General features: G+C 43.4%; 1 protein-coding gene and 1 long non-coding RNA gene across 3 annotated transcripts in view; one reads left to right on the top strand and one right to left on the bottom strand.

Annotated features, from left to right (window-relative positions):
• Positions 1 to 7,821: 7,821 nt before the first annotated feature.
• Positions 7,822 to 15,154, bottom strand: Fgg (fibrinogen gamma chain). 2 transcript variants are annotated; one of them, NM_133862.2, is made up of 10 exons: positions 14,896 to 15,154; positions 14,681 to 14,725; positions 14,321 to 14,504; positions 14,137 to 14,230; positions 12,684 to 12,814; positions 12,289 to 12,422; positions 11,349 to 11,533; positions 9,837 to 10,114; positions 8,571 to 8,740; positions 7,822 to 8,043 (listed from the first exon to the last, which is right to left on the bottom strand). In NM_133862.2, exons 1-10 carry the CDS (start codon positions 14,968 to 14,970, stop codon positions 8,029 to 8,031), a joined length of 1,311 nt encoding a protein of 436 aa, NP_598623.1. In that variant the 5' UTR covers positions 14,971 to 15,154; the 3' UTR covers positions 7,822 to 8,028. The 2 variants fall into 2 exon arrangements, with proteins under 2 accessions (NP_598623.1, NP_001304034.1); NM_001317105.1 differs by lacking the exon at positions 7,822 to 8,043 and having other exon boundaries at positions 8,161 to 8,740.
• Gm30097 overlaps positions 14,463 to 26,480 on the top strand; it is a 26,951-nt gene continuing 14,933 nt past the window's right edge. Inside the window, exons 1-2 of the long non-coding RNA XR_375748.2 lie at positions 14,463 to 14,524; positions 25,549 to 25,651. This is a non-coding gene — a long non-coding RNA (predicted gene, 30097). The remainder of the gene's footprint in view (positions 14,525 to 25,548; positions 25,652 to 26,480) is intronic.

The raw sequence follows: 26,480 nt of genomic DNA, 5'->3' as shown, positions 1-26,480 counted from the left end.
TTTGACCCGCTGCCTCCTGTATTCCCCAGCTAGTACAGATGTTTGGTTTTTGCCTAGCTACTTACTAAGGAAGGCCAATGAGGTTACGATGATCCCTGTAGGAGGGATAACCAGACATTTGTTTTAGAACCTGTCAGTGCTCTGGCTTCTGATGATTTTCTTGGAAGTTACAACTATAATGAGAAAGTAGGGCTTTCTCAACCACAGAGATAATTATGAATCACACTTAGGAAAGTGAGAAGGGGACCTAATGGGTGGTATTCACTTGATTGTCTTAATATTGCTAGATTCTCTTGCCCTACATTTGTTTTTAATATTCTTAATTAGGAAATAATTCTACCATTTTTTTAATGGAACTCTCTCCAGATTAATGGGTGTTGGCATGAATAATATTTGGTGGTTTTAGAACTTAGTAGCATAAGAAGGAGGAGGGTGCCGCTGTGGATTGAATCTAGGCCTTTGGTTCGCTTGCTTTTGCTGTTGTTTTGTTTGCATTTTTGAGTTAGTGTCTTTGTAGCCCTGATTGTCCCGGACTTCACTATGTAGACCAGGTTGGCCTTGAACTCATAGAGAATCCACTTTTCTGCCTTCTGAGAGCTGAGACCAAAGGTGTGTGTCACCACACCTGGTTGACTGTGTCTTCTGGCTCGGTATTTTGAGACAGGTTCTCAATGTGTAGCCTAGGTTTGGGCTGCTCTTGAATTCAGGATCTTCCTGCATTAACCTTTCTAAATGGGAAACTATGGGATGACAGATTTGCATCATTGATGAATATTCATTCATATTCTCTCACACACACTCCACTCAGATTATTGTCAATGGTCTCTTACACTTTCAATAAACTTCCCACTGAGTGGTTATGAGTACAGTGTGTGTGTGTGTGTGTGTGTGTGTGTGTGTGTGTGTGTGTGTGTGTGTATACTACAAGGGGTTGGAGGGGATATGCAAAAATGGAGCCCCTGAGTTTTTTGTTTAACTGCATTATTAATGAAATATTTAGCTATAATATGCTTTCTTCAGCCTTACCGCTCTTTTACGCCTGATAGGTATGAAAGCATAAATACAATCACCTAGCTGGAGAGATGGCCCAGTGATTAAAAGCACTCATTGGTTGCTCCTCCAGAGGACCTGGGTTTGATTCCAAGCATTCCCATGGTGGTCCACATGAGTTTTAAACTCTAGTCCCCTAGGATCCGATGCCCTCTTAAGGCCTCCATGGACACTGAATTCATGCAAAACATCATATACATAAACTAAAAATAAAGATAAAAAGTACAGCCATCCATATGAACATTGGTGTATTTATTCAGACAACATGGCTCCATTCTTAGCGCTTATCCTAAGTGTCTATTGTCAGCATAGTCTTCTGCTAGTTTCACAGGGATAAAAATGAACACAGAAAGTCTACCCACTGTGAACATGTTACATTGAAATTTGCAGAATTGATATCTACAAGGCACTTAGCATTTTTCAAGCAAGGAATTACATGAGAGAGCAATGTGGCTAGTTGCCAAGGTCCATTGCATTCTGTTTGTTCGATGGTACTGGGGACAGCTTAGCATACTCAAAATACAAGTCCTACTGCGAAAATATGGCCCCGGTCAGGGACCCAGTTTTAAACGCCACTTGACTTGGATTCACCACTGTAAAAATGATGTATTTAGATAAATATTTAGCAGAAGCAACAAAAGCACTGAGAAAAACAACGGAGAGATGAATGCATATGGAAGGACATTTTCTAAAATTCCTGGCCAGGACACAAAAATAGATTCCTCTAAATTAAAAACAAAAGTCTAAAGATTGAAGAGCAAAAGTGAAGAAGCAAGCGTGCTGCCCTATGGCATCCATGCCATCCGCAGGTCTGGTGGCTCACACAGGTGGGATGGAGGCGGGAGGAGTTGGTTATCCTTGGCCACATAGTAAGTTTGAAGCCAGCTTAGGATACATGAGTATCATATGCAAATGAATCAAAAAATTTAATGCTTTTAATTCATACTTCCAGACTATCAGATTCAAAGCTATGCAGGATTATTCGTCTTCCCAGCAAGAATCAACTCAATTTTTGTTGTCGTTGTTGGAACAATTTTCTACATTCTCTCATGTCATGTGACCCTCACCACCGCTTTGCAATGTAAAGAAAACAAACATGAAGAAAAATAGCTCCAGTTCAAAGTCCCCCAATGTTAGCTCCCTTCTTTTTTTCTTGTAACAGTTTAACTATGTGTCCTGATCATTCCCAGAGTGGAATCTGCCCTGCCATGTTTATTTAAGGAGAGTCAACAACCAGACTGATGAGGAGTCCCCTCCACTTGCCAGGAAGAGAAAATCTAGTGTTGACCTGCTGGGTAGGAGCCAGTGCCATAGACCTGGTGTCTAGCTATGAGAGACACAACTGTGACCCAATTAGATTTGAGTGAGTGCCATAAGCCTAAACTTAACTCGCCCTCTTCCTTTGGTGTTTCCCAATGAAACTTAGGTGAGCTACTTTCACCCTGTGCCAGCAGCCTTCCGAGAAGGCTGTCCTGATGGCTCCGATGGGTGGGTGGGTCCATGGCATTCTACAGCAATCCAATCATAGGTGCAGTACCACTGAACCAAAGCTCATGGTACAAAGCCAGTAAGTATTCATTTGTATTTGGCCTGTTTTCCGCTGTTATTTAAGGAAATAGCAATCAGCAGGCCTCTGCTGTATACACCATGCTGGAGAGTGATTATGAGCTGTGCTCGTTCTGTGGGATAGACTAACTCAGTGACAGTGCCCATCCCTAAAGAATCTGCAGAACTTTCTCCAAATCAAGATCACGAAGGCTATGTTCTCAGATCATACTGTGGCATTTATATACTAAATTAAATTTAAACTATTTGGAACATTACGTTTGGAAATAAATAACATCCACATTATAACTCTTGGACACAAAGAGGGAAGTTATGAAGATTTCAAATTGGAGAAGGGTCTTCAAACAATGACAAAGTTACGGGAAAGCTTGAGCTCCTTAGAATGGACGAGGCCCTGGGCTGACTGATCACAGCACTACATAGAAAAGGGAAAGAGAAAGGGCAGGGGGAGGAAAGGGAAAGTATCAGAAATGAAAACCTCAGAGATTCTCAAACTGTTTGTGGTGAAGAACCATTTCTTATTCACTTTCTACTCAGTTATAGATGTGTTATAGAATATAGTGAAATAAGTTACTAGATACCCAGTTATAGATGTCTTATAAAACACAGTGAAATAAATTACTAGATAAGTAAAATTAAAAACAAAACTATACAAAACAGTTGGGTGTGGTGGCGCATGCCTTACATCCCAGCACTCGGTGGGCAGAGGCAGGTGGATCTCTGAGTCTAAGGCCAGCCTACTCTATGATGTGAGTTTCAGGACAGCCAGTGTAACACAGAGTAACCCTGTCTGAAACAAACAAATAGCAAACGAAACACAAAAACCAACTAACCAACCAAGTAAACAAACAAACAGGCAACATAAAACACCGGCCCCAATTTTTGTTAGATTCAAAAGACAAAATGTTTCACTTCAATATATATCAGCTAAACAAACATGATATAGACAAAAGTTTTAAAATGATAGTCTTCAATTTTTGCATTTAATACAGATTAGTAACAGATAAGCTGAGGCCCAGTCTCTTCAGTACCACTGATTTATAGAAAAATTTCATTGTTAACTTAATACAATATATACATATAATTTATGACAAGCAGGAAAGCAAATAACGTATCATTTGTTAAATTTACTATAGTGACTGCTCATTAAGAGGAGATGGAAAAGGGAATCTGAATAAGAAAGAATCAGTAATTCTAGAGATGGACCCAGCATAGACCAAACGGAATGGTGTGCCTGGGATGCAAGTGTCTTCAGCCTCTGCCTCACACAATGGGGGAGTACATCTTAGAAAGAGGGGAATGAAGTGGAGTCCTCTAGTGCTCCTTGTTACTTCATCTTACTATCTTTACCCTTGTCACTTCACTCTCCTCTATTTTTAAATCCTTGGCTCTTCTGTTTCTCTCCTCTTTCTGTCTCTGTCTGTCTGTCTGTCTGTCTCTGTCTGTGCCTTTCCATCTGTCTCTGTCTGTCTGTCTGTCTATCTTCCTGTGTCTGTTGTCTGTCTCTGTCTATGTCTTTCCATCTGTCTCTGTCTGTCTGTCATCTGTTTCTGTCTGTCTGTCTTCTTGTCTCTGTCTGTCTGTCTTCCTGTCTCTGTCTCTCATATATGGCCATATAAGTGAGGATAATGTTCATGTGCTGTGGTGTATGTATGGCAATCACAGGACGACCTCTGGTTCTCATCCTCACTTCCCACATTATTTGAGACAGAATCTCATACTCCAGGCTGCCTGGGCAGTGAGCATCCCGATATTCTTCTTTCTGTGCCTTTCACCTCTTCATAGCCCTACAGATATGTCCTACTAAACTAACTCTCTCTCTCTCTCTCTCTCTCTCTCTCTCTCCCCCTCCCTTCCTCCCTCTCTCCCCATTCCTTTTCCCCTTGAGATACTGTTCTGTTTTATAGCCTAGGCTGGTCTTGAACTCATGATCTGCCTGTCTTAGACCCATCGCCCCAAGTGCTAAGATTATAAACATGGGTCACCACACCTGGCTAGTTCACACGCACAGTCCTGAAATTGCCCATAAATTACAGCCACATTAAAGGACTGGTGAAAGGTATAGCATCTCAGAGGTATATTCAAAACTCTCCCATTTGGTCAATAAGTCATTATTCTTGCCTGTGAACACAAGACATCTTCCTTACAGTTGTATGACTTGAAGTCATGGAACTAGAACTTTTTTTTTTTGGGGGGGGGTGCCGGGGAATGAGCCCAGGTTGTCATACAGGCTACTGAGAGTTCCATCACTGTCCTGTATGTAGTCTACTTTCCTTTATGGAAGCTTCCGGCTGTAGCTAAGGGGTGGAACTTTGGGTGCACACTTGACATTTAGCTTTTCTATTTTGAAGCTTTTCAGTGTCCAGCACAATAAATGAGACAGCAGAGCAATAACTGCCAGTGATTCTGAGCCAGCGAGGGAACCGGCACATCTGTAGAGGGTCCCAAGCTCTGAGCTCCTCTTCAAAAGTTTTGTTGATTTTTCAAGAAAAGTGTTTAATCTTGACTATTACTCACAGAGATGTGGTCTAATTGTGTCTAGAAGTATTTCTTATGTCTTATTTCTGAAACTGTAACTTTCAAGATTTACCTGTAGAAATTAATAACCAAACAAGCATACATTTGAAGTTGACCCACTTTTTGTAACTCAATGGGTTTCAAAATGAATGATAAAATGAATATGAGCTCATTTTAGTGAGTCAAGCATTGCAGTGATGTCTCTACAAAAATTTTTATTTTTAAATGAGGGGTCATAAGAATCAGGAAATGAGGGAGTTTAAAAAGAAAAAATTGTGGAAAGTAAGACATTCCAAACTAAAACTGATCTTTTCTTTTTTATTTTTATTTTATTTTACTTCCCAACCACAGTTCCCTCTCCCCCGCTCCTCTCAGCCCCTCCCCCACACTTCCTGTCCTCCACCCCATCCACACCTCCTCCTTTCCTTGTTAGAAAAGGGCTGGCCTGGTGGATATCAACCAGTCATGGCATAACAAGTTGTATGTGGTAAGACTAGGCAGCTCCTTTCTATTACAGCTGGACCCAAAGTCAGGCAACTAGTCAGAGACAGCTGTTGCTCCCACTGTTAGGTATCCCACCTGAAGACTGAGATATACAACTGTAACATATGTGCAGAGGGCCTAGGTCAGTCCCATGTAGGCTCCCTGGTTCATGGTTCAGTCTCTGTGAGCCCCTATGAGCCAAGGTTAGTTGATTCTGTAAGTTTTCTTGTGTCCTTGACCCCTTTGGCCCCTACAATCTTTCCTTCCCCTCTTCTGCAGGATTCCCCAAGCTCCACCTAATGTTTGGCTATGGTCTCTGCACCTGTTTCCATCATTTGCTGAGTGAAGCATCTCTGATGACAATTGGGCTATGCTTAAATCTATGAGTATGGCAGAACATGATTGGGAATCATTCCATTGACTACTACCACTACTACCACTACTACCACTACTACCATTACTACCACTACTACTATTGCTGCTGCTGCTGCTACTGCTACTACTAGGCATTCATGTTTGCTTCTATCCTAGGACTCTAGATATCCAGCCTGTGGGTCCTGGCCCTCCAGACAATTTGAGGAGTGGGCTTCCTTTCATGGCATGGGTCTCAAGATGGACCAGTCATTGGATGGCCACTCTCATAATATCTGTACCACCTTTACCTTAGCATGTCTTGTAGGCAGGACAAATTGTAGGTTGAAGGTTTTTGTGGCTGGGTTGTTTTCCCAATCCCTCCACTAGAAGTCTTGCTAGGTTACAGGAGATGATGGGTTCAGTTCCTGGGAGTTTCCATTGCTCTAGGTTTCCAGCTCGTCCCAGAGATGTGCCTGCCTTGAGTTCAGGTATTCCTCTCAGTACTCTCTTCCTCTATCCTCCCAACTCCCAATCCCTCCTGTTCCCATCCCCACCACCCATCTCCATCCAGTCTCCTGTCCTCATCAACCTGTGATGTCTATTATTTTCCCTTCTCAGTGACATTCTCAGATCCCTCTTTGAGAGCTCCTTGTTACTTATCTTCTTTGGGTCTGTGGCTCAAGACCCAGCTATCTCACTCCCAGGCATATACCCAAAGGATATTCCAGCACACCACAAGGACATTTGTTCAACTATGCTAATTGCAGCTTCTTATTCATAATAGCCAGAAACTGGAAACAACCTAGATGTCTCTCAACCCAAGAATGGATTTCTTTTTTAAAAAGTGGTACATCCACACAACGGATTATTACCTAGCTTTTAAAAAAAATGATATCATAAAATTTGCTGGCAAATGATGGAACTAGAAAAGATCATCCTGAGTGTGGTAGAAAGACAACATATTATGTACTCATTTATACATGGATATTAGCCAGGCAGTAGTGACATACGCCTTTAATTCCAGCACTTGGAGGCAGAGGCAGGTGGATTTCTGAGTTCGAGGCCAGCCTGGTCGACAAAGTAAGTTCCAAGACAGCCAGGGCTATACAGAGAAACCCTGTCTCGAAAAACAAACACACTCCCCCCCCCCCAAACAAAACAAAACAAAACAAAAACAAAAACCAGAAAACAAAAAAACCCAAACAAGACAAAAACATAAAAACAAAAAACAAATAAGTGGATATTAGCCATAAAGAATAGAGGATCTTTTCTTAATACAATGAATCAGGTACTCAGCACAATAACTCGACTCAAGTTTTTCCAGACTTAGTTGATCTCTAAAAGTATGTGCTAGCTGAGTCAAGGCCCCGAGATCTCAATAACTCCCACCTAGAACAAGTAATTGGTTCCTTCTGCTCACCTCCTGGCTCACCCGTGAGACGAACAGATTGTCTCTCAGTTCCCTGCTCTAAATAACAGCTCTGTGTGATATACTGGCTACAGGAGCTTGGAGCTGAAGGTTCCTCTCAAAGAATCTCCCAATAGCTTACTCTAGCAGTGTGTATTTAGTCTATGATGTGCCTTGGGTATATGCTTGGGGCTCTGTGACTTGTGTTTATGTTCTTATAGCGAACATTAGTTTGTTGCATCCATCATCCTGAGCTGCTGCATTCTGAGTGTTTCATACCCCTTGGAGGGTAAGAACCATGGACGGTAAGAGCCATGTCTTTTCTTTCCCTCCAGCTCCCCTGGGCTTGGATACTATGTAGCCATAACATGTGAACTCGGCAACTAACAGTAATTGAGGGAAAGCAATGCTTTTCCAAGGGTTTTCAAAAAAGCCACGGAATGTCTCATCTTAGGAAACGAAATGTTTATTGCAATGCACGTAGATAAATTATCGCCAGCATAAAACTGCTAATGGAGTTTGCACCATGGATCCCATTAACTCTGAAAATGAAGTGAGGTCCTGAAAGTCCATTGTCCCATAGGAAAAATAGTATAGTTCTCTGCTTGGATAAAGTCCTTTAAAAAAGCAAACCAGCTTTGAAATGTTCTTTAAACGTCTCCAGCCTATGAATATATAATAAAACAAAAGATATATTAAAAAATATAACTTGTTTTATTTCGTAAAAAAGAATTAAATATTAATGATGTCGAGATAAAATAACATGAGAAAAATATACAGGTCAAGTTCTATAATTTTCTCCTATTTTATTAGTATATACTAAAAATACTCAAGAAATAATAAAACAAAACAATAATTACAGCTGATTATAAAGTAAACAAAGAACAGTAGTTTTACTTTTAATGTTTAGAGGAAAGGTCAAACAAACTGTCTCTTCGAATAAACAATACTTAATAACTTTGACTCAAGTAATTTAGAAATACGGTTCAAATAGATTTTAATTTCCATTTAAGGCTAGGTATCATGTTAAGAAAGACAAAAATTAATAAATAGAGTAAAGAAAAATTGAGGAAATCATTGGAACTCTGTACAGGCCAATAGGAGTTAATAGTTAATTTTTTATATCTATTTTAAAAACTTCCAGGCAGATGATTGATCAGTATTCAATTTCAACTTCATGATCCACGCTGACCTGTTTGGATCCCCCCATGTGATGCTGCTGTCCTTCTCCGATGGAGAGTCTGTTGAAGGGAATTATCTTCATGGTGGTTTCCTTCATAGAATACCAGCGGCTTTTCCAGGTCGCCCAAATAATGCCGTCGTCGAAACCATTAGTAGTAGATGATTTTGAGTAAGTACCACCTGCAAGGAGCCAGAGGCACATGCATGGGTCGTTTTTTCCTTTACATTTCCTTAGCTGGTTAAAGTTCAATTCGAATTACCGTGAAGTCTACAGCACTTCCTCCTAATTGACAACATCCCTAGAGATTGATTCCAAAAGCCAATAAGCAATTTTGGTGATCATGTCAATACTTAAAATTTATCCATTTTTTTGTCAGGGCTAGAACACCTCTCTGTCTGTCTCTGTCTGTCATCTCTGTCTCTCTCTGTCTCTCTCTCTCTCTGCCCACCTCCCTTAGAGTATATGAATTTGTGATAGGAGCCACAGATTCCTGATCAGTTTGTCTGACAGCGCATGACAACATAATTGTTTGGCTAACGGAAAATGCTATCAAGGGCTTTAGGGAGTTTCTCTAGAAAGTCATTCACCATGAAGTTTCTCATCAATAGATGGGGATCACATTCCAGAACTTCTTAAAAGATCCTTTAGTATCCCTGGAGTCTCTCCATACAGAACTGCTAGGTGATGAGTGGAATCAGTGTTCTAAACTCCTTCAGCCTTACAGAAACCATCACCCCCGCCATGCTAAAACAAGCACCTGCAATCCCCGGTCTAGACCCTTCACCCAGGCTTCCGTGACTTTTCACTCTTATTACTAAATTTGTGCCTCTCACGTCATTTCTTCTGACATCTATCCACTGCCCACTGCTGTGTCTGACATACAGTTCACAGACAGCTGAGCCAGGGTAATGTATCCATCCACAAGCACAGGCATGGTGTGCTAGTTCATCTACATTATATACATGGTAGGTCCAAAAGAGACACCATGGCCCCAAATTCCAGCTGAGATAATAAGAATTTCAGTGCAATATCAAAACCCTGATGCTTCCTAGGAGTTGGGGGACCTATGGAGGTAACCACCGTAGGCAAAAAGCTTACTATTATTAAAGATAATGCCAGTTGGATAATGAGTGGTATCCAATTCTGATTTCAAATGAAGAGTGATAAAATAAAAGACTTATTGTGCTTACTATAGTGTTTCATCTCTCTGCTTCTGTCTGTTACCTTCTATAAAACACCTGTTAAACAAATACTCATAACTGAAGAAAAAAGTACCTTGGTGATAAACTCCATTGAGGTGGCCTGCGTGACATTTGTTCATCCACCAGCCGGATCCATCCTGTTCCGCACAGTTGCCTTCAAACTTATCGTTGTCGTTGTCCCAGGTACTGAACTGCATGCCGTTGTGGGATGTGAAAAACTTGTCACTGGGGTCATCGCCGAAATCGTAGCCGTCGAAGGCATCCCCGGCATCTCCACCAATGAAGTAGGCATAGGTCAGGCGGTATTTGTCAGACTCGGGACCCACCCTGAACATGGCATAGTCCGCAGTGCTGTGGGGGTGGAAAGGAGGATCTCAAGTCACAAGGCCCAAAGAGACGAATGGAAAGACGTTCTCTGCAGCTCTAGGCAATGCCGGTGTGCACAGTCCAGAGCTCAGCCCCGCCACCCAGGATGCATCTAAAAGCCTTCAGCCAATCCCAGAAAAACTAAAAGCCACTTCCTGGCTTTTTAGTTTCAGAATCTTGAGACCAAATGGAAACTTATGGGAAAATCAAATCCTTTCAGCATTCATTTAACCTTGGTTAGCACTGCAACACATTATCATAGGTCACGTAATTATCTACAATGAGTGAACCCCGTGCTCCATATTGGAAGGAGAGGGGTTTCAATATCCACCCATATCACTTAAAGGGTAGGGGCGTGAAAGGGTTTTCTTTTCCAAAGCAATGGTGTGCCGGCAAAAAGAGACTTTCTGGAATACCACAGAAGCCATGAATCCCATGTAATGCATGAAACAGGGGCCTCAGGAGCCAGAGAGACCTCCTCTGGGAAAATCAGTAAAGGAAGTATAGTTTTGCAGAGCAGAGAGAAAAATGGCCCTTTGTGACTAGAGATTTCCAGAAAATATTTAATCTCTTTCCCAATACTTCATCCTTGGGAAATGGAGGATGCTCACCCAGGGAAAGGCTGCTGTTGTCTGTGATAGGTTGGAGGTTAAAATCAAGTTTAAAAAAATGTGTTTGGAAGCAGAGCATGTTTCAGTATTTCCTATTTAATAAGAAGGCTGTGTAATTTTTTTCCCACTCACATTAGGTGTTTAAAACCCAAACTCCAGATCATTTTTCTGCCTGGCAGGGCTGCAGATTCCCCGCAGGAGTCAGTTAATTATAAGGCAGTCCATGATCTGACAGAATGAGCACTCATTACCTGAGTGGGAAATCTGAATGCTTGGATTTGACTGAATTTAATTTCATGCTCAATTTCTGACTCATTGAACAACGCCCCATAGCCACCAGGGAATGCTTCCGAGGTGTGTAAATTGCACGTGTGAATGCCCCAGCACCCACATCCACCTTGGGGGAGTCCTGGCCTAGCTCTCTCTTTGGACTGTCTGAAAACCAGATGTTAGGAGAGAGCCTGTATAGGCTCTGTGCATTTGTCAGGTTGTCTGCCATTGGTTCACCACCAGCTGCAAAGCTCCATTTAGCTGATAATATATTTGTAGCTGATAAATGTGGTAGCTGATAGCTAGGACAAAAAGTTACAGTCCCTTCTGTTCCATACCTGGTTCTGCCATTCCAGTCTTTGAGCTGTATTCTCAGTGCATATGGAATTGTGGACTGCATGCTTATCAAATGAATCTTCTCATTTCCCAGCCAAAACTCTGTGGTGCCAGTAGGCGACAGGTGTCCAAATCCTTCTTTATACTGAATCCAGTTCTTCTTGAAATCCAAACTGCCATCAATCCTCTAGTTGCACAACAGTATGGGCAAGAGGACAACAAATATGATTGGTGCTTATAAAGAAACAACATCCAATGTGTGGAGGATATGATTCGGCCAATTGCCAGCTAACTGAGCTCTCCTAAGCTGCCTCCATCTCACCGGCTGTCGAATAGAATGATGATGCTCTGAGGAACACACACACACACACACACACACACACACACACACACACACAGAGGTAGGGACATTTTTATTGTTGTTTTTAGTTTTGTTTTAGTTGCAAGTTTTTTAAAGACACATGGAGGTCTTCAGAACTCACAAGCTTACAAGGTGAAAAGGCCAATTTTTCAGTGGGTACCAGGCAGGCAGATGCCCCAAAAGGCTTTGTCATGAGCTGCCCTACTGTATCCTCAGAGAGCCTGAGGATTATTGTTAATGGCCAGCCTTAGCTCTTGATCTGAGGAAAGAGGCTTCTGCCATGCCGTGTCACTAAAGGAATAGGTTTATGTGACCATATAATGTGTAACAACAGAGCCAGCACAGTATTGCATCAGAGCACAGCAAAATCAGGCTGCTGGATTCAAATCCTGCCTGTTACTCATTACTTAGGTGGTCTCATGCCTCAGAGTCTCTTCTGTGAGTTAAGGTGAGACTAATCCTCATCTCAAAGAGGCCACGGTGAGAGCTGTGTTCACAGGGTGCTTAGAGAAGCCTCTGGAGCGACGTTGGTCAGTAAACAAACAAACAAACAAACAACATATGCAGACAGAGGCTATTACCTTCTGCAATACGGTCCAACCATTTCCAGATCCGTCGATTTCACAGTACACTAAGAACTGCTGCTTAGCTTTCAAAGGTCGAATGAAGTAAAGTCCACTTTCTTTGGCGCCCTTGTTGGCAATTTCCTGACAATCTGATGAAGAAATCGCAAATAAAACTGCTGCAGAGGCTCAAACCCCAGGCAGAGCATTAACGTGTTGACAGCCTCCCTAGCTGACCATCAGCATCCCTTCCAAATTATTGATGAACACCCAAGGAGCCTCTGGGTAGTCGGAACCCCGAGATCTAAGGTCAGGTGCTTTCCAAGGCTGCTATGCACTGCAAGGTGTACAATTGTTTTTATTTTGGCCGTCTGCTTGGATGACCGTAATCCCAGGATTAACTTCGCCTGTACCTTTTCCAGTTGTGTCATGGATTTGCACAGAGTCCTTGCAAGGCTCCTGGCACTGGGCTTCAAGCTGGGCTACCTTCTGTTTTAGGTTTGTGATCTTCTGGTTATTTGAATTATAGATTTCCTGTAAATACCTAGAAACAGAGCAATGCAGTAAGAGGGGATAAGCATTCCTTTTGGAGGGACATGGCTTTATTCTTCCCTGTTAGAAAGGCTGCTTTATTTTCTGGAGAACTCCTTTGTGATAAATTACTTCTTTCTTGGGAAATTGTAAAATTAAATTGATTGATGCTTTGGGGAAAAGAATCGAACGGGGCAGGCAGGCGGTCTCAACTTTGAACAAAGTCCCTGTCAATAAACAAAGGTCACTGCAGGTGTCTTTGCTGACTCCTGCCTTCTCTGTAAGGGGAGTTAGGTAATTGAGAGGTAGGTCTGGTTAAGGGGAATCAGCAGTAGCTGCTCATGTGCGCCATTTGGGGATTTTTATTTATCCTATAACTCGCATGGGAAAAGTACCTGGGACATTGCTATACATGACAGGGCAGATACTTTCCCTTTCTGGTTCCATATTTCTAGAAAAAAACCCGGGGAAAGTGAGAATTCTGGCTTGGTCATTCTTCACATGGTTGCTTATAAATACTGACATGACACAACAGATAAACCTGAACAATGCACAGACCACCAGGTCTGCTTTTGAAGTAAAGCAGTGGGACACATCATTGGAGCACCTTGTTTCTCTGTCTTAGATATTTTCTCACAAGAGTTTTCTTATGCTTTAGTGATGAGCAAATGAGAATGCTAATTGCAGCAGCAATACGCACTGCCTTCTGACTGCAGAAAGAGGAGAGGCACGTTGGAGGTCACTTCCCCAGCTACCGTCTGGCTGGGTTTCCAATGGTGCTGGGAGTCCAGTTTGGGGGAGAATTGGGAAAGGAGTTAAAACTATACCTGCGATGCCATGCCCAGAGTCCCTGGGAAGCTAGATGTGAGGACAGGGGACACGGAATAATTCCAGGCCCATGACCTATGATCAAGTGGCTCCAAGACACTTCCCTTCTACTTCACTTTTGACAAGATTTTTCTATAGCAGTCAAGACCCTTCTTCTGTCTGTTCTCTGATTTACTAATGTTGACTTGGTGACATGTTTGTGAAGAGGATTTCCACACCTCAATTCCCATATATTTGATTTTATATTGTAAGGGGGCTGGGGGACATTCAAGTAAATAGAGCCAGAATGGCATTCAAAGGCATCTACAATAACCTTTCTCCAATGCGATTATTATTTTAAAATTACAGGCCCGTGCAACTCATTTTTCACTAAAGAACTCCCATCTCCACTGGGAGATTTGATACTATAAATGAAAACTAAATTCCAAGGTCACTTTCTATGAAATGTGGAACATTAAGGAAAAGTTCCAGGTGCCTTGAGGAGCACATGAAAACCCAGACACATACCGAATGCTTGTCTCGTGGGTTAACAGCAGCGCTTCGTATTTCACAATTTCTTCTACCATCTTCTTAGACTTCTGAGTGGCACTGTCTATCATACCTGTAACAGGGTCAGAGACAGGAAAATCCCTTAAGCAAATAGTACAACGGAAAGCAGAGGAGGTGACTCCTCGGTGGGGTTTCCTCTCACCTGGCTTTGGGGGTTGGTCTGGGTTGTAGTAAACCTGAATTGCTTTGATCAGTTCTTTGGCTTCTGTGGTTCTGTTTTCAGCCCGGAATAAGATGTCTTCCAGCGTTCGGAGATCATTGTCCACGTCGGTTTGGTAAGAAGACAGGAAATCTGCGATACCACAGGTGGTTGGGCAGAAACTACCCTGCAAGTCAATTTAAGGAGGTAATTAAACACCTTAGGAGAGAAGTCTTAAATACAATCCATAAATATTAAACCATTCCCCAAAAGCTTAAGTTGTCAACTGATAAATGAAAGTGCTACCCTGTTTTCCCACCCTTCTCTAGTTTCAGGATAGGGGGTGACACTGAAATTACTTACGAATCTCTCATCTAGGATGCAACAGTTATCTCTGGTAGCCACATACTGTTGGAGAAAAACAAAGATATTTTGCTACTGGTCCCAGTCATGTCTCTCTCTCTCTCTCTCTCTCTCTCTCTCTCTCTCTCTCTCTCTCTCTCTCTCTCTCTCTCTCTCTCTCCCCTTTATAAAAACGTTTTAATAATAAAACAGTATGGCTTCGGAAGGACACTTACTGCCAGGCCCGTTGGAGAGAACAGTAAAAGCAGGCAGCAAAGAAGGAAACTCGGGGGCTGCAAAGACCAACTCATGGTGTCTGGGTGACCAGGTGCTCCCAGCTCTTTACAGCCAGCACTGTGACCTCTTGGGCTTCTCCTTGGTCCTTTATGTGAGCTCTCAGTCTGGGCGGGACTAAGGGTGGCTGGAACTGGTCACAGGGTCTCTTTACCAGAAATGTGAGCTCTTTCTGCTCATTCTGGCTCTCACTCGTGCTCTGAGGGATTCCCAGATTTTGCGCACAGGTTTAAGCTCCTCCCTTTGGGCTCAGCCCAACCTGTCTCCTCAGACCCACAGGTATCTGCAAAAGCCAGCAAAACAGGGGGGGGGGGGGTGCTGCTCCGAGGGCTGACAGAGGCCGCGTGTTGCAACTACTTCCAGTACACCACCTCCAGGAGAACAAACACAGGGTTCTGACCTCCCACAACAAACCAAGCTTATCCAGAAGTCTGGCCTGTTGCAGCCACAGGCATTACTGAAAGACCTGTCTTTGCCCAGGGGTGGGAGAAGGGAACTTTTCCTCCTTTCATGTCTAAGGTCTGTATTTCCAAGGGTGGATCATGCTGGAGATGGGTTCCTGTCCCTCCTCTGTGATATCCTTTTTCTTGGGTCAGTTTTGACTGAGTTTTGGGCTCAACTCTTCTGATGACTGGAAGACAGGTTCCCTCCCATCTGCCACCAAAGAGAAGGAGCCAGGAGTTTACCAGTTTGTCCCAAAGCCCCATCTAGTTCCTGGAGGAAAAGCCTGGACTCAGAGAAACCCACCTGTCACACATCTCCTTAGAAGCCTCTCTGAAGGAGAAGGGACACAGGGAGACACTGAGAAGGTTCATTGAGTTTGTGGGGAAAGGGCACTGTCACCTCTCTTTGCTAATGACAAGCAGCTGTGGCACTGTGACAGATGTGTGCAGTCACTCTCCTCCTGTGACCAAGCTTGCTGTAAACTGTGAAGAACTATGTAACTGGGAGAAACGCACTAACATGAAAGAAGTGCTAACATGCTGGTATTTGACTTGAAGTTTTGACAAAGTACTGTCTCCTTTGACATTAAAACAAAGAAATGTTTATGCTCTGTAGCTAGTCAGAAATCATTTTAAGTAAGGGAACTCATCAGACCAAATATGTAGCCCTTTCTCTTCCTGACCAGATTGGCCTCCACTTCAGTCACTTTTTGCTCCAAGCCATTTGTGATATTCTTACAGAATAGCTTGGACAATGCCACCATTCACCTGCTTAAAGACCCCGTAGCCTTTAGTCACTTCCTATCTCCTGTTTGTTTTTTCTTCCTATATGTTCTACTTTTTCCCCCCATCTTGTTTGTCAATGTGCATAGGAACTACTGCATCTCTGGCTGTCAAAACAAATAAAACAAAAAACAAACAAACAAACAAACAAAAACAAGCAAAAACCCCCAGAAGCCCTGTTTTCTGGAGGCTAGTTCCCTCTAATAGAGCATTACCCCACAGCCCCAGCTCTGGCTCCATGTTTTGTAGGAATTATAAGAACCTTGCATTATATAACCCATTAATCTATCAATGGAAATTCAGTGTTTGGCCACAGCACCCAGTAGACCGAGTGACAGTTAATACTCAACAATTATTGAGTGACTTTAGTTGATTGGGCTGGAAGGAAGTCTACTTTTAATGTTAATACTCCTGGTACTCTCAAATTTTCCAAATTGCAAAAGTAAGCGAGGTACCTTATGTGCTGTTAAATGAAAGAGAAAAACATACCAACATTTGCCTTTAAAATGATAAAAATAAAAGCACATAAAAACACAGAGGCACACACCTTTGATGTTTTCAATAGAACTCGCTGGCAGTTATTATTATTATCATCATCATCATCATTACCTTTTACAGCCAGAAATTTTGTAGTTCCTATGAATGTCAGCAAGCCACAGCAAATGTTTTATGCAACTTGTATAAATAGGAATTTCCTTATTTCCATAGACTTTTATTGGGGATTCTTATTCTTATGCTGTATTCATGGAAAATGAGCTTTGTTGCAACTACAGACAGTTCTCTTCAGTAAATGATCTGTTGTGATTAACTACCATCTAGAAGGCTCGGCAGAATCAGAGCTCTGGGTTACCCAGTTGAGGTATTGCTCCTCCTAAATGAAGCTTACCCCTCATGGATTAAGTCATAAAAAGTAGACTCTTGCCTTGAAGGAAGGTACTGGAAAGCATCAGAGCCTAATGTAGATAGATCACGTGCTTCTCCCATGGGTTTTTGCACCAAAGAGTGGGAAATATGGACTTGAATTTCAGGCCACAATCATTGCCACAGGTTGGCTGGTAGGTACTCAGTGTCATGAAGTTTGATTAGCTGTATCAACATGAATAACATAAAACCAATATGCTGAAGAGATAAAAGAATGTATTTTACTCCATAATTTTAGAATTGAAAACATTTTTAAAAAGATGTACCTATTTTGATTCCATGTACACGAGTGTTTTGCTTTCGCACATGCATAGTACCGTGTGTGTGTGTGTGTGTGTGTGTGTGTGTGTGTGTGTGTGTGTGTGTGTGGTGCTGGAAGAGTCCAGGAGAGAGTTCCCTGGAATTAGTTACAGGCTGCCATGAGCCACTATATGGCTAAGGAATAGAATCTCGATCCTCTGTAAGAGCAGCAACTGCTTTTGATCAGCAAGTCATTGCTCCAGATTCTAAATTGAAACATTTTTATTTTCTTCTTTTTGCTAGATTGGATTGGACTCTTAATTGTGTTATCAGAATTTTAGAAAAAAAAAAAAAAAAGATGTCCCTTTGGCCAGTTTTGAGCCCTAGGTCTAGTGACCTACATTGGTCTTGCATTGTTTGGTGACCATTGGTTAATTACATTTTAACTAATGGCTCCCCTCTATGTTTGTGTCAAGCTTTTCTTGAATACATGATAAATGATTAATAAATTCCTAGGAGAAAAGGGCATTTAAAAAAAATCAGATTTCCTCTACTTCCAGGTTTGTTTGTAGAGAAAACAGCAGATGTATCATGTGAACCAAGTAACTTTGTGTGATTCGGAAGGCACGGGTTTGTCTGTGAGAACAGCGATCTTCCGAGCTTCCTATCAGCTGTCTGTGTTCTGAGCTGAGATTACATCTGCTATGAGAGCCGGGCTGTGGTGGCGCACGCCTTTAATCCCAGCACTTGGGAGGCAGAGGCAGGCAGATTTCTGAATTCGAGGCTAGCCTGGTCTTCAGAGTGAGTTCCAGGACAGCCAGGGCTGCACAGAGAAACCTTGTCTCGAAAAAAAAAACTAAAATAAAAGAAAACAAATAGAAAAAACAAGACAAAACAAAAAACATCTGCTATGAGTGGTCTTCCCATACAGTGGGGACATCTGAGAGTCTCCTGTCTACTGTTCTCAGCTTGACTCCAAAAATTATCCGCTAAACTTGACTCGGAACTAGTTTACTATCAGAGATGACTCAGCCTAGCTGTTTCCACTTGTGTACAAGTGAGGCCACAAAAACCAACAAACAAAATGAAGAACAGAAACATCAAGTTTTACTCAGAAGAGTGTGCTAAGAAGCAGTCAGTCAAGCCTGTAAGACAGGGAGGAAAATGGCCAGCCCTCTACTGGGGGAAAAACCTTGTCATTTTTTCACTTCAAACATATATATATATATATATATACATATATATATATATATGCATGTATATATGTATGTATATATGTGTGTGTATGTATATATATGTGTGTATATATATATATATATATACACACACACACACATGTACACGTACATGTATACGTATATGAGGTGGAGTCTACATTAAAAAACCTTGTCATTTTGTCACATCAACTATACACGCACACATACACACACACACACACACACACACACACACACACACGTACACGTATTATGTATATGAGGTGGAGTCTACATTGAAGAAGAGTAGATGATGCAATGAATAGAAAACATCACATCCACAAAGCAGCTCATCATGTCTGCATAAAGTCCACACTTCCTTTTTTTTGTTTTGTTTTTTGTTTTTTGTTTTTTTGTTTTTTTGTTTTTTTTTCTTTTGAGACAAGGTTTCTCTGTGTAGCCCTGGCTGTCCTGAAACTCACTTTGTAGACCAGGCTGGCCTCGAACTCAGAGATCCGCCTGCATCTGCCTCCCAAGTGCTGGGATTAAAATGCATGTGCCACCAACGCCCAGCTAAAGTCCACACTTCCTTTATCCTGCCATCTTGAATGGGAACAAACACGTAGAGGATTGAATTTTTTTCTTCAGTTCTCACTGCTAGGGAGGGCTACCACCCTTCTGTGACTGCACTTCTGTATTTCAAAGTGAAATCTGTGTAAGAAGGGCTGGCTATGTGTTGACATCTTGAAATACCTGGCTTCCTGAGGTCACAAAAGGGAATACACTCCAGCCATCTTCCAAGGCAGATTGCTGGGTCTACCTGCTCTACCTCCTAGTGTGTGTTTGTGTGTGTGTGTGTGGCGGGGGTGGGGGCGGGGCTCTGACCTCCGCTTCATAAACACATCAGATTTGCAAAACTCATCGGTCAGAGGCCCAAATATTTACTGATTGTTTTGTAAGAGAGGCAGAAGTGCAAGTCAATTTGGTCACTAACCGCCACAGCTACAAGTTTACTGAGCGCGGCCTGTCTGCCACGTTCTCTGACTGGGGCAAGCTCATTTGTGAGGAAGTAGAGTGAACTCCGATGTAGAACAGTCTGTTTCACCTGTTATAACCCCCCAACAGGAAACTCTGTTACAAAGGTCCAGGAAACCCATTGCTTAACCAGGCATTTGCATGCCTGGGTCAGAAAGCACCTGGGTATCCCAACTGGGTGGTTCCCAGTGGATCTCATGGACTAATGGCCAATTTAGCCATTAGCGCATCACTGGTCTTTAATAATGAATCGTTACGAGGGTTGAAAGACATCTCTTCATAGTGGCAGGCTGACAAGAAATGACGTAAGGTTATCCTTAAAGCAAGCCTTTAAAATGCTTCTGTGCCCTTCAGTTTGGTTACAGTTTTCCCTTCAAGTGGCCACTCATCCTTACCCATACACTGAGCACCGTTTTCCAGGCCTATTCAATATGAGAAACGTGAAGACCCCGTGGTCAGGATTAAATTTGAGGAGAAACCAAGAGGCAATAAAGGACTGACGAAATGGCTCCGCAGATGAAGGCCTCTGCTGCCAAACCTGAAGACCTGAGTTTGAATCCCGGAAGCCGCAGGATAGAAGGAGAGAGAACCACCTTCCAGACAGATTGTCCCCTGATCTCCGCATGAGTCTTGTGGCACTGGCACATACATATTGAAGTTATGTGTGCATAATTTCCTAGAAAAAAATTAGATTTTTAGAAAAAAATAGAGGCACTGAACTAACAAATACCATATAACATCAAATACTGAGAAATGCTATGAACAAAACTCAAGGGAATGAAGAGACTTAGGGATGTTGTTTTGGGTAAACTGTCCAGGAAAGCCTACTGATGAGGTATATAGCCTTTGCTGGGTTTGTAGAGGAGTTAGTCAGGAGATTTGGGGCTGCTCACTCTCGCCACCTACAGGCCATCTTTGACTATAACACTATATCTCTATTTTTTATCACCTACTTTTCTATGTGCTCTCAGAGGGGCTGTCAAACACTTGACAAGCCCTGGTAACAGAGTAAAAATAAAACAAAAAGGGGGACCACGTGGAAATAACCCAGAAACACCAGTGAGTCCTTCCATATGTCACACTGATGGAGCTTAAGTGATGTGCTTATGGTCCCCAGAAAACTTCAAGGGGAGCTGGCAACGGACGGAAGGAGGGGGTGGGTGAGCCTGTGCTCAACCTATGTGGGCACTTGGATTCCATCTCCAGTACAAAACAAAACAAAACAAACAAAAATAACAAGCAGAGCCTCCAAGAACTCTGAATCTCTTGTCCAAGTAACTACAAACTGCTAGCCTTGAGGTTAAGATCCTTTCAAAGATGAATGTATGAGACCAAGAAGAGAGATAGCACATAAAGGCTCCTGCCCACATGTCTGGTCACCTGAGTTCCACCTCCAGGACCTGCACCATGAAAGGAGAGAACTCACTCTTGCAAATTGGCTTCTGATCTCCACACCTGTGCACACACACTAAATAAATTTTAAAATTAAAGAAGTGTGTGTGTGTGTGTGTGTGTGTGTGTGTGTGTTGAGTGTAACTTGTTCACCATATCTCCCAAATTGGATTGAAATGTCACTGTCTCATCAAAATTCCAGATAGTGTTACAATCGTGTAACAATATATTAACTAAGACACATTTCATGTAAGCGGCCTAAAGCAGAGGAGTTTTTAATCTCTTGTCTGAAAGTCTTAAAACAGTGTACTCAGCAAACACCTGTTAAATGAATAAGATTTAATTTCCTAATCCAGTGGTTCTCAACCTGTGGGTTGGGACACTTTTGGGGGTCAAATGACCCTTTCAGAGGAGTCACCTAACACCATCTGAAAAACGCAAGTATTTACATTACAATTCCCAACAGTAGCAATAGTAGTTATGAAGTAGCAATGTAAGAATTTTATGGTTGGGGTCACCGTAACACGAGGAACTATTTTAGAGAGTCGCAGAACTAGGAAGGTGGAGAAGCACTGAGCCATTACTATTAGATGTTACTATGACATGCACAAACCATTAAATGCAGTTTGGGGCAGAGAAAATGAACATGAATCTGTTTCCAGGACGAGTCAAAGAAAGGAAAGACAACTTATATTAGCTTGAAAAACAACTGTCCCCAGAAAATCTGTCCACAGTTACCCAGAAGGTGGCTCCCATACAAGTGGCATCCCGATGTCACCAGATGCAGAGACACAACCTGACATTGCTGGCAGTGTAGCCCAGGGAGCCACCCCAGAACCTGGGCATCTGGGTCTGACGTAGAGAAGCATTTTTGGAAGAGTCAGAGTGAACCAAATTAAGCAGGTCTGTTGATTAAGTACAAAGAAAGTTGCATGGGAAGAGAGGCTCACAGGTAGTAAGCACTCAGCAGTGAGTCTGCGTGTGGTGCCGGGGTTTGAAATGACTTAATCTACAACCAGGTCAAGATGTTAAGGAAAGTATCTGCTACCACGTTGACTTTTCCTGAACGGTGAGTTCTGGTTCGTGGCGGATCGTGCAGGGCTCCAGCGGGTGCAGGGAACACTAACCGTGCTGAACACGTTGAGCAAAGAAAGCCTTCCTTTGAAAGTAGGTCACAAAGAGGGTAGACTTGAGGCATGGTCTTTTGACAATCACGCTTGCAATGTTTCTCAGAAAAGTGGAGACAGGGAGGTCTGGTCAGTTCTGGTGAAACTCCTGGGTGTCAGCCAGGAGGACAAGAAGAGCCAGGGTGAGAGTGGGGGTGGGAGCACACCTATTCTCGTGTCTCTTCTATCTGTCCCCTAGCTATCCTGACACAGAGCAGATAGAGGCATGCACTGAAACTTTTTGACTGAAAGGGACGTTATGTGCTTATTTTTCAAAAAGGCAAAGAGAAACTGTAACATTTTAAAACAAACCCCAATAGACTGGTGCCCATAAAACAAGCCTCTGGAGCCCTAGAAGGCCGCCACGCTAATAAACAAACAAGCAAATAAATATTCAGGAGCTGCTGTTATCCTGTTCCCTTGATTTGCTGTATGAAAATAAAAGGTGAGAAGGCTACACACTGGCCTCTGGGCTGTATCTGCTTGCTTGGAATGAACGACTCTCTATAATAGTGAGCAGAATCAAGCTGAATGAACATTCTAGGCGTGGCAAGCAAAGGAATTTATAGCATGGTACTGTGGAGCTTTAGCACCAACCTAGGCAGATGGCTTTAAGTGTGTGGTTAGAGAGAGCCTGAACGGTAGAGAAAGCGGGCTGATCTTCACCTAACCCAGTCCCTGGTGGAGTCTGCCTTCGATCTTCACCTAATCCAGTCCCTGGTGGAGTCGGCCTCCGCTCCTTTACTGCAGCCCTTCTCATTCACTTGGGCCCACTTAAAGCTCAGGCCACGGCCTTCCAAGAGGTTGATTCACACACTCCCCTACTGACTTGGAGCTGAGCCTCAGGCTGCTCCCCTGCCCTCTTTTGCCCTATGAGGGGGTAGGCCAAAACCACCAGGCAAGTTCTGACCCGGGCTCAGTTTAGGGTCCAGATTCTGACCCTACTAATGCTAGCAACAAGGGGATTTTGAGAATGAGCAGCCCGTGAGTTGATGGGGGTAAGGCCGGCTTCTGAGATGTGAAAACATAAAAGAGCCCAAGAGCAGAAGTCAGATCTGAACTGGAGAGCTTAAATAGGGCTGGGAGCGTAGCTCATTGGTAGAGGATGTGTGGGTCCTGTACCCTCCGTAGCCCACCAGCTCAGTCCCCAGCATGCAAAACAAACACCGCCAACCAATTAGAAAAAGAAACAATGGCTGGCTCCTGCCTCAATTCCTTGCTGATGTAAAGACTGTCAGCCCCACAAAATAATAATAATATTTCATAACACAGAATGGATTAGTCGTTTTCAGTATTTCAGCTTCTGTGGAGTCAGAGATGGGGAGGCCACCAAGGTTTTGCAAGTTAATGTACTCTGTGAAGTGAATCTCTTCATCCGAATTTCTGAGCAGCATGGAAGAATGTACTGTGCAGAATTGCGGACGGATTGTCTAGCACATGTCATTCCAGACCTCTAGGGTTGCACAGGCTTATTAGACTTAGTGATCAGAATACCAAGAACGTGTAAGACCTATGGCAGACAGTCTAATATTTAATGCTATACTGCCACCTTCTGGTGGAGTGATTTTGAACACTAGCTACAAATGTCACCTTCCTACACCCAACCTGCTGCATAGATTGTTACAGATTAAGGAATCTTCTCTTTGTTCTTTTTGTATGCGTATGAATTCTTGTATGAATGTAATATTTCTCTATTTACATTAGGTCATGAGATGGAGCGGTAGATATCATGGCATGGCCTTTAAATCAGAATTTTGATATACTTATGCGTGGGAGAGACTAGGGTGTCAAACTGGCCCTGATGGAGTCACAGATTCACTGTGCAGTTGAAGGTCTGTCCAGCTATTGTTAGCAGGTGTGTAAAAGTGCAAGAACCCCCATTTATGTCAGCTTTTTCACTATTGATTTTCCCCCAAGAAGCTGGCACCCTCAATCCAAAAGCTTGCTGACAGTAGAGTCATGTTTTTACGAATCCAGTTGTTTGGAACACATTCCAAATGAGCATATTTTTAGCCGTGTAAAACCCACTTGCTTCACGTACAGAAAAATACACCCAATATCTGCTGGCCAAGGATAAGACCTCATTCAGCTTCAGCTGTTTCATGTTCACTGACACAGAGCCACCTGATGGGCTGATGAAGGACATCATCTAAATATTAATGCCCCCTTCAGTTTCCCTTCTCCCAGAGCTCTTTGCTCTCCTCTCCTTCTTGGTAGTGTTTCATACCCAAATGGCCAATAGTCTTGAAGGTCCCATACTGTATGGATTCGCCTGTTACCAGAGATGTTAGAATCAGAGTCTGGGCATTGGGAGCCCGAACAGGCTAGTCTCAGCCACAAGTTCTCAATAGGACTGTTAAGATGGAATAGAGTACAAATCAGAAAGAGATGACTGAGTGACTATATGGGGAGAAGAACCAATGAGCAGTCCAGTGACATCCCTGGGGTCCTGACATCCCTGGGGTCCAGTGACATCCCTGGGGTCCTGACATCCCTGGGGTCCAGTGACATCCCTGGGGTCCTGACATCCCTGGGGTCCAGTGACATCCCTGGGGTCCAGTGACATCCCTGGGGTCCTGACATCCCTGGGGTTCTGACATCTCTAAGGTCCAGTGACATCCTGGGGTGTGGGACGCCCAACTTGCCAGCAAGTAAGACGCCACAACAGGATCTTTCTGCAACACGTTTATTGGGAGAGCATGGACTGCGTAGGCGAAAGACCCTGAGCCCCAGAAATGGCGCTGCTAATATAGGCCTAGGAGTGACGTGTCCATACCTGATTGGTTATGCTACCAGTACCTCATTAATATGCCTCGGGCCAGGCAGTGACTCGGCAAAAAACTCTTATGCACATGCGCACATTGGTTGTTTACCCATATTCATGGGTGTTGGCTTATTGAAACCAGCGCCATCTTGTAATGGCGTTTGGGGCTTCCCACACTGGGGTCCTGACATCCCTGGGGTCCAGTGACATCCCTGGGGTGCAGCGACATAAACATGAGGCTTATGTTTAATGAGAAGGAGAGGCGCATGCGTCCCTAAGCAGTCCTGGCCAGGCTGTGGCTCGGCCCACTATCATCTGTTCAGCTCTGTTTTCTCCTGCAAGGTAGTCAGACAAGTTGCGAGAACTGTGTGAGGTCTCTTTCCAGGAGACAAATCCTTTTCTGTGGCTAGCACCAAGGTTGTAGCCCTTTCCTCTTCCCAACATGGAATCCTTGAAGGAAATTTAAATTCGTGGAGATCCACATTCTCTGCAGTCTGATGGCCGAAGAGCAGTGCACAGTGTCTCTCTCTTCTCCCTTTAAAATCCTGTTGCTCCCAGGATGCTCGCCCCACCCCACCGTGCAATCTTGTCAAATGCTGCCCCATTAAGCCCACCGATGACAGCTTCTTTCAAAAACATTTTTATTTTAAATCAGGATTCCACTCCTCAAGAGCCTCTAGAGACTTGCACCATCATACAAGAGAGGCCTCACCTCACGCAAGAGAACGCAGGAGAAAGCAGAGGCAGTCATAAAGAAGGTAACCTGAGCAGTTTGTGTGGTCATGGCCCTGCTTGTGCTTCCTTTCCACAGAGCAGCACTGTTTCCCGAAGAGGCACACAGAGGATTTGAGGCCACCTGTGTCCCTGGACTTCCATTCCCAGGGTGTCCTGAAAGGCACAAGAAGGATGACTCTGAGGATGAGTACTTTAGGGCCATGTCATCCTAGCCGTGGGCCAAATGGCCAATCCTAAGTGTGTGTGTGTGTGTGTGTGTGTGTGTGTGTGTGTGTGTGTGTGTGTGTGTGTACTCAAAGGGGCAATTAGGGGCAAGGAGGGACAATGTGGGTCTAACCTGGAAGCTCACAGGGTCAGTGTTTGAAGGTCAGTGTTAGGAAGGGCTCGCCCTCAGGCTACTTGGGAGACTGGGGGAGGAGAACAATAAAAGTTCAAGGACTGCCTGAGTTTAAAGCCCACTCAAGCAACTTAGTGAGATCTGGTGTCAAAATAAAAGCTACTGATGCATCAGCAGGGCTTAAAATGCATGGGGTGGTGGGATGCAAGTCTCCGTACTGGAAAGCTTTTTCTCATTGGAGAGTGAATGGTTATCTAAGGTCAGGCCTCTTTCCTTTTTTCTTTTCTTCCCTCCAGTTCCACTTAAGAGCTCTGTGGCCTGGAATAACCTCTACTCTTGTTTCTTCGTCTTTAAAATGAAGAGAGTAGTGCCTGCTCTCTAGGTTTGTTGAGACACTTCAACCAAATCAGAGGTGCGTTTAGCTAATGGCGAATGGGGGCTATTTAGCATGAACACTGGGCTAGACTGCCTGGTTTCAATGCCAGCTTTATAGGTTAACTCCCATCTGGAAGGCT

Source organism: Mus musculus, chromosome 3 (assembly GCF_000001635.26).
Source record: "Mus musculus strain C57BL/6J chromosome 3, GRCm38.p6 C57BL/6J".
Taxonomy (NCBI): Eukaryota; Metazoa; Chordata; class Mammalia; order Rodentia; family Muridae; genus Mus; species Mus musculus.
This window is presented reverse-complemented; position numbering and strand designations above follow the sequence as displayed.

Coding starts and splice junctions, on each gene's coding strand:
- Fgg (NM_001317105.1), bottom strand. CDS start 14,970: ATGAGTTGGTCTTTGCAGCCCCCGAGTTTCCTTCTTTGCTGCCTGCTT. Junction 14,726..14,895: donor TCTCTCCAACGGGCCTGGCA/GTAAGTGTCCTT, acceptor TTTCTCCAACAG/TATGTGGCTACCAGAGATAA. Junction 10,115..11,348: donor GACTGGAATGGCAGAACCAG/GTATGGAACAGA, acceptor CCACCCCCACAG/CACTGCGGACTATGCCATGT.